The sequence below is a fragment of the Rattus norvegicus genome, chromosome 11 (assembly GCF_021556685.1).
Source record: "Rattus norvegicus strain SHRSP/BbbUtx chromosome 11, alternate assembly SHRSP_T2T, whole genome shotgun sequence".
Lineage (NCBI taxonomy): Eukaryota > Metazoa > Chordata > Mammalia > Rodentia > Muridae > Rattus > Rattus norvegicus.
Window position 1 is genome coordinate 96,717,954 of NC_141544.1, and position 6,703 is coordinate 96,724,656.

At 56.8% G+C, this 6,703-nt stretch overlaps 1 protein-coding gene and 1 long non-coding RNA gene across 2 annotated transcripts; one reads left to right on the forward strand and one right to left on the reverse strand.

Moving 5' to 3' along the window:
- Nucleotides 1–241: 241 nt before the first annotated feature.
- Nucleotides 242–3,089, reverse strand: LOC102555762 (uncharacterized). The gene is made up of 2 exons (XR_015633700.1): nucleotides 2,512–3,089; nucleotides 242–1,212 (listed from the first exon to the last, which is right to left on the reverse strand). It is a non-coding gene; the product is annotated as an uncharacterized LOC102555762 (long non-coding RNA).
- Slc25a1 (solute carrier family 25 member 1) lies at nucleotides 2,820–5,837 on the forward strand. Its single transcript, NM_017307.3, is given in 9 exon segments — nucleotides 2,820–3,027; nucleotides 3,356–3,463; nucleotides 3,543–3,642; nucleotides 3,716–3,854; nucleotides 4,285–4,369; nucleotides 4,488–4,592; nucleotides 4,753–4,868; nucleotides 4,951–5,024; nucleotides 5,130–5,837. Coding segments are annotated over 9 exon segments (936 nt in total). The 5' UTR covers nucleotides 2,820–2,933; the 3' UTR covers nucleotides 5,245–5,837.
- Nucleotides 5,838–6,703: the final 866 nt, after the last annotated feature.

Below are 6,703 nucleotides of genomic sequence, written 5' to 3' on the forward strand. Positions count from 1 at the left end.
CCACCAATGTGTAAGACAGGCGGGCCAGCCAGCCCCGGGCTTTATCAATGGCAGTGAGGTACTGCTATCCAGGGAAACCTTCAGCACAGCCCATTGGGCTCTGTGCAGCCAGGCTGTATTCCTGCATTCCTCAGTGGAGCCTGAGGTGCACAGGTTAGTGACCCCAGTGGAGTGAAGCCCTTCTGCCAAACCCTTGGTAGGAATGTTACCACACAAATAAATGAATGACTCCTTTCAACAGTTGGGGGCTGGGTGACTTTACTTAGCTCACTGAGGTGACAAGATGACAATACATGATTGTAAAGTTCTTCCTGAGTCTCCGAGTTCTACTCTAGGGACCACGTAGCCTGACCTGGCCTGTTGTTTCTAATGCTATGGAAACTCCATCTCTCAGGAGCACTTTCTAACCCACTGCTGGGTACCAAGGCCACTTCAAGCCATGTGGGTCCCAAGGCGATATCCTGAGGCTTTTATGATTCTCAGGCACGGAAGCTATCCTGGTTGGGGTAGACTAGAAAATAAACAGTATCCTGAACTAGGGCAGCAGCCCTGAGTGCCTTCGTAGGCTATGGCTGGCAGCTGCCTGAGCTCCTCCAGAAGCTGCCTGCTCTCATCAAGGGCCCACAAAGAGGCCAGTGAAGGGTAATCTCCCTGTTATAGCCAAGAGTCCCATCCACACAGCACGGACACCTGGGCCACACTGCATGAGCTGCCAGGACACACGAACTGGTTAGGTTTACAAGGGTCCTTAATTATCTATGAACACAGACAGCAGCTCCCTGGGGGAACAGCCCTCCCTGTAGATCAGCTTCTCTCTTTGCCTAAAATGCGTTAACCTGTGAGTAGTCATACGCAGAAGCTGATATAATGAAGGAGTGTTGCCTGAATCTCTCTTGACAGTGAGACCCATGAGTAAAGCATGAGGGAACTCAGGGCCCGACCCAGAATTCAGAGATGCAGGTCCTCAGCTTCGGTTCTCCTGGAGGCTGCCTTCATGCCCCTCTCTCCATGCTTAGCTAGAGCTCCAGACCATGTGCTCTCATCTCTCATAGACAGACAGACTCAGTGCCTGCAGGAGACTGAGCGAACAAGAGGAGCATGTCGAGAGCATGAGGGCTGTGCTCTTGCCTGGTGGATGCTAGTGTTTGTCAGGTGGTGCCTCGGAGTAGAGAGGGACAAAGGCAAATCCACGGCAGCCTGCACTGGCGACAGCTGGATGGGTAGAGATGGGAAAGACCCCAGTGAGGACCAGGTGTGGCAATCAGTGTGTCTAGAAACACGTGCAGCCAGCATTCTTCTTGCCTCCATGCCCAGGTGTGGACTGCTGCTGTGGGAGGGAAGTTCTTCTGATGTGTGCTAGAAAGGGCTTGGCATTGGAAGCCCACCCGGGATTGCATGGAACAAGCCCCTCAGAGGCTGTTGGGTCCTGAGTACATTGGGTATAATGAGTGCTAACACTGGTGAGAGAGGACAGTATGCCAGCTGGCCCTCACCAGACTGGACTAAGAGTCCAGTTTGGGGGTCCAACTTCACCTCCAGCCTGGCCAGCCTCCCACTGCCCCCCAATAGACACCCCCATACTCCTTGCCATCAGACATCAGCTGGGCCGATGCCTCATGTTCTGATGAGTGGAACTGAGTTCCTTCTGCCCTTGACCACTCAATGGCATCCAGAATGAGAATCCATCCCCAAACAAACCAGGTGGCAGGATCTGTGCTGGCTATGAGCTCCTCCCCTTACAGGCCAGAAGCCAGGCTAGCTGTAGGCTCTCCTCTGCTGCCCACCAGCCAGTAGGCTTCCCCTAGTAATACTCTAGCTCCTGTCTGCGTGGAGCCTTCTCTGAGTGCTTTTGTTTATACTGGGTACTGTGTCCACACCCAACCCTCAACCCACTTAACCATTTCCGGGAGTCACAAAGGACTCCAACTGGGAGGTGCAATGTCTGGACATTGTTTTGTTTTTGCTAAAGCCCAATGATAGCCAACCCAGAGCCTGAGGATGTCACTGACCACCCAAAGCGACTGCTTTCTTCAGACCGCAAGGAGGTGGACCCCTAGGCCTTGGCAAGCAAAGGTTATGGTCTGCAAAGACTCCTGGGAGCTTCACCCCAAGCCGGCTAGGGCTGCCCCCTCCAGGCGGCTTTGAGGATATGAATGGCAACAAAGACTTCTCAAGACTTTGAGTCTCCTGCCGACCATAAATATTAAAACGTGTTTATCAGAGCAAAGCAGCTTTGCCTGGTGATTGTGTGGGTAGGAGGGACAAAGGCCAACTTAATAGGCCCTTCAAAGATTCGCTAGAAACTGAGAAGAAGGGAAACCAGCATTTGTCCGGGGAACCTGCCTAGAATTTTGTTTCCGGACGTATCCGGGAAGGGCAGAGTGATCATTGCCCGGTAGGCTGCAGAAGCTCTGTGATTACAATGTGTCCAGAAGGCTGAACTCACGAACAGAGAAGGATGTGCCCCCACCGCCTCCAGGATCTCAGAGAATCCGGTCACTCGAGACCCACCTTAACACCAAGGCGCGCTCCAGACGCACGTGTCTCCACTTCAAGAGTTAATAGAAACTGCACCTTGACCCACTGCTACCCGCTTTGGCAAAGAGTTGCTGTCCCGAGACCACGCCTCCGGCGGTGTTCTCCATCTCCCCGGAACCCAGCACCGGCCATTGGTTGATCTCAGCTCTCCGCCCCGACGCGTGCCTCGGTGCATCCCGCCCAAGCCTCAGTTTCCCGGCTGGCACGGGGCGTGGCGTGGGCGGGGCTCAGCTCAGGCCACGCGGGGCGGAGCCGGGGAGCTGACGTGACCACCCCGCCTCCGGGACCAGAATTGGTTGCGGTCTCTGTAGCCTCCGGCCCCGTTGCTTTCCGAGTGCCCCGCGCCGGAGGCTCGGACCCGAGGTCGACGCCGGGCGCCCCTCCTCCTGCCCGCCATGGCTGCGCCTCGCGCACCCCGCGCTCTGACGGCTGCCGCTCCCGGGTCCGGGAAAGCCAAACTGACGCACCCCGGGAAGGCGATCCTAGCAGGTGGGTCATTCGGAACCCCAACTCAGAGCCTGTCCGACCGCGCTTCCGGGTGGGCCGGGGACACCCAGGCCCCGCCCAACTTCCGGAGGGGCGGAGGTGTCTGGGGTGCGACCCGGGCCCCTAGCCCACGCGCCAGCTCTCCCCCGGAGTCTCTCGGGCTCTCCAGGAGGAGACCACGGGGTGGGGGCGTGGGCATCGTTCGGACGCCGGCAGCGACGCGGGCAAAGTCCGGGCGGGGGAGGGGCTGCGCGGCGGCCGCGGCGGCGGCGGCGGCGGCTGGGTCCACTAGGCAAGGGTATCCCTAGCCACGGATGTTTGATCCCCACAGGCGGCCTGGCTGGAGGCATCGAAATCTGCATCACCTTCCCGACCGAATACGTGAAGACTCAACTACAGCTAGATGAACGCGCGAACCCACCGCGGTACCGGGGCATTGGTAAGGAGGGGGCTGCCGGGGGCGGCGAGGGCGACACTGCGGGGCAGAGGAGCTAGGGTCCTGACCGCGCCTCCCGTAGGGGACTGCGTGCGGCAAACTGTCCGCAGCCATGGCGTCCTGGGCCTGTACCGCGGCCTCAGCTCCTTGCTCTACGGCTCCATCCCCAAGGCGGCTGTCAGGTGAGACTCGGCTCTGCAGGAACGACCAGGAGGGAGTGGCCAGAGCGGCCCCCTCACATGACTTCTTCTTTAGGTTTGGGATGTTCGAGTTCCTCAGCAACCACATGCGGGATGCCCAAGGTAGACTGGACAGCAGGAGAGGACTGCTGTGCGGTCTGGGTGCCGGCGTGGCAGAGGCAGTGGTAGTCGTGTGCCCCATGGAGACCGTGAAGGTGAGGGATTGAGTCTTTTAGGGACAGCCAGGGTGTCCCAGGTTTTAAGGGCCATGTCAAGGTGGGGACGGTCCCATATATACACACCAGGTTCATGGTGAATGGGAGACAGAAAGGGTTTCACGTGGAGGCTGACCATCCACAACAAAAGCATAAGCAATGTCTTTAAAGCTACTTCTATTGATAGGAAACCTAGCATAACTATTCAAAGTCTAGGAATTAGCAAATGTGATCCCGGAGGACCTTCAGCCAGGGGAACCCCCGGAGGTCTTGAGGCCTATGTGTAGTGGAACTCAAGAACAGCCTCAGGGAAGGTTTCATGCAGAAGAGCTGGGAATTCCCAGCTTTGGCGTGACCTCGGGGGTCCTGGATCTGCTAACTAAAGTCCAGATGTGGCCAGGAATCAGGGCCATTGCTTCCTTCCTTTTAGGTGAAATTCATCCATGACCAGACTTCCTCCAATCCAAAGTACCGAGGATTTTTCCATGGGGTTAGAGAGATTGTTCGGGAACAAGGTAAGCTTGGAGAATCAAGACCTCTGCCAAGTGGGAGAGCCTCTACTTGAGTGGCTCCCTCTTGACTACAGGAGGGGCCTGGAAGGCCCCAGCTTGACCCATGTCTGCCTGCCCCAAGGGCTAAAGGGGACATACCAAGGCCTCACAGCTACTGTACTGAAGCAGGGCTCAAACCAAGCCATCCGATTCTTCGTCATGACCTCCCTACGCAACTGGTACCAAGGTAAATCTGTGGCCCAGAGACACATTCCAAACCCTGAAGGCTGGCTTGATGCTGGAGGGGGAGGCAGGCATCTGGTGCTACCCCAGATTTTTCCTAGACTTAAAAACTCCCCTCTGACTTAATCCTCCCAGTATTCTGACTGCAACTGTACTCCATCCAGGAGACAACCCCAACAAGCCTATGAACCCACTGATCACCGGGGTCTTTGGAGCTGTCGCAGGTGCAGCCAGTGTCTTTGGGAACACACCCTTGGATGTGATCAAGACCAGGATGCAGGTATGGATGGAGGCTGGGAGAGTGGGGACAGGAGCCCTAGTCAGAAGCTAGTGGCTAAGCAATGGCTTGCTGCGTCCTGCAGGGCCTGGAGGCACACAAATACCGGAACACCCTGGACTGTGGAGTGCAGATCCTGAAGAATGAGGGGCCCAAGGCGTGAGTAGGATAAAAGCAGAGCTGTCGTCCCCGTTCCAGGCCCTCTTGCCTGCCCTAGGTGGGGTCTTCCTCCGTTGCTCACCTTAGGCTCTCTGCTCTACCCAGATTCTACAAGGGCACCGTTCCCCGGCTGGGCCGAGTCTGCCTGGACGTGGCCATCGTATTCGTCATCTATGATGAAGTGGTGAAGCTGCTCAATAAAGTGTGGAAGACGGACTAACCCTGGAGGGTGCAATGGGGCGTCCCAGCTCCTCCAGGCCACCTACTCTTGACGATTCCAGTGCAGTAGTGCCAAAAGGCCCCTTCCTTTGTCCCTCAAGTTCTGTGGCCTGGTGTGTCATAGTGACTGTCATGTGTTCCTTAGTACTGTACTCCCATGTGGTCTATGTGTAACACTACTATTGTATCTGTGTCCAGCCTGGCCGTGGCTGGGTGTCTCTTTGGCCTGTGAAGACGTGCTCACTTACCCATGTGCTTGCTTGTGAGCCATGTGCCTGTTTCATGTTCTATGTCATGTGACCCTGTGCCCCACTTCCTGGGGTGCCTATGTGCCCTGGTCCATGGCCTTGGAGCCATGGTCAGGTCACAGTCCGGTGCCTTCCACCCCCTATGGCAAGGGCGCCCTGCCCTGGCCTACCACAGCTGCCTCTGGGCTTCGGCCTGGCTTCACCGCATTCCAGGGGCTATAGGCCCCCCTGCTTCTCCCGCCATTGGCCTTAAATGGCCCTCGGGCCCTCCCTCTGCCCGGAACAGGGTGGCACCAGCCACTCTCAGGACCACCTTGCCAAGGAGAATAAACCGGATCCTGTTGCACTTTTCCTGTCCATCCCTTTGTAGTTGGTGGGGCATTGTTGACTGAGCCTCCTTAGAGACCAACCTCCCCTCCACCTGAATTCACTGCAGTTGGCTGGGCAATCGGAAAGCTCAGCAGCCCCTAGTGAGAGCTCCTTTAGGAGGCCCAGCTTGGAACCAAAAGGGATTTGTGCTGCTTCCTGGCTTTATACAGCAACTGGGGTCCTGCCATCAGCTGAAGGGGTTTGTCCACAAGGCCCTCGGTGAACTGGCAGGATAGAGGGCTGGCACTGGATAGTGTTTCCAGGGTGCCTCTGCCCATCGCTGAGAAGGGCTAATTGTAGAGCTTCTTGGCCTGTCTGCTGTGGCGTAGCCAACCCACCCTGTAAAGTGCAGGGAAAGGACAGGTAGGTGCTCAGGGCTGAGGCATGGAGACACTGACCCTGTGCTCCCTTAAGGTTATGAACAGCTGAGGTGGTAGGGAGGACACAGCTATTGTGCAGGAATGGGTCCCTAAAGCCAGGGAACATCTTGGTGCCTTGCTCCCTGCCCCTGAGCATCAGCAGGTATTCTAATGGAATACCTATACCTGGAAGTCCCTTGCCAGGCACAGATGAGAGGCAATTCGAGGCTGGCAGCTATATAGCTGAAGTAAAGTCACTGGCCTTGACCCTGACCCCTTCTGCCATAACCATGGGCTAAGAGTAGGAACCCAAATGGACAGGGCCAGTGTACTCCCAGCTATGCTAGGAAAGGCAGCTTCCTGCCTGGAAGCTAGGGAAGGGGGATGGGAGTGGCAAGCTCTTTGTTCAGAGCTGAGGAACACTTGACAGAATAAGCATCCCTGTAGGCCGGGGCCTTTGGGGAGCCTGGCAGATGAGGTGGAG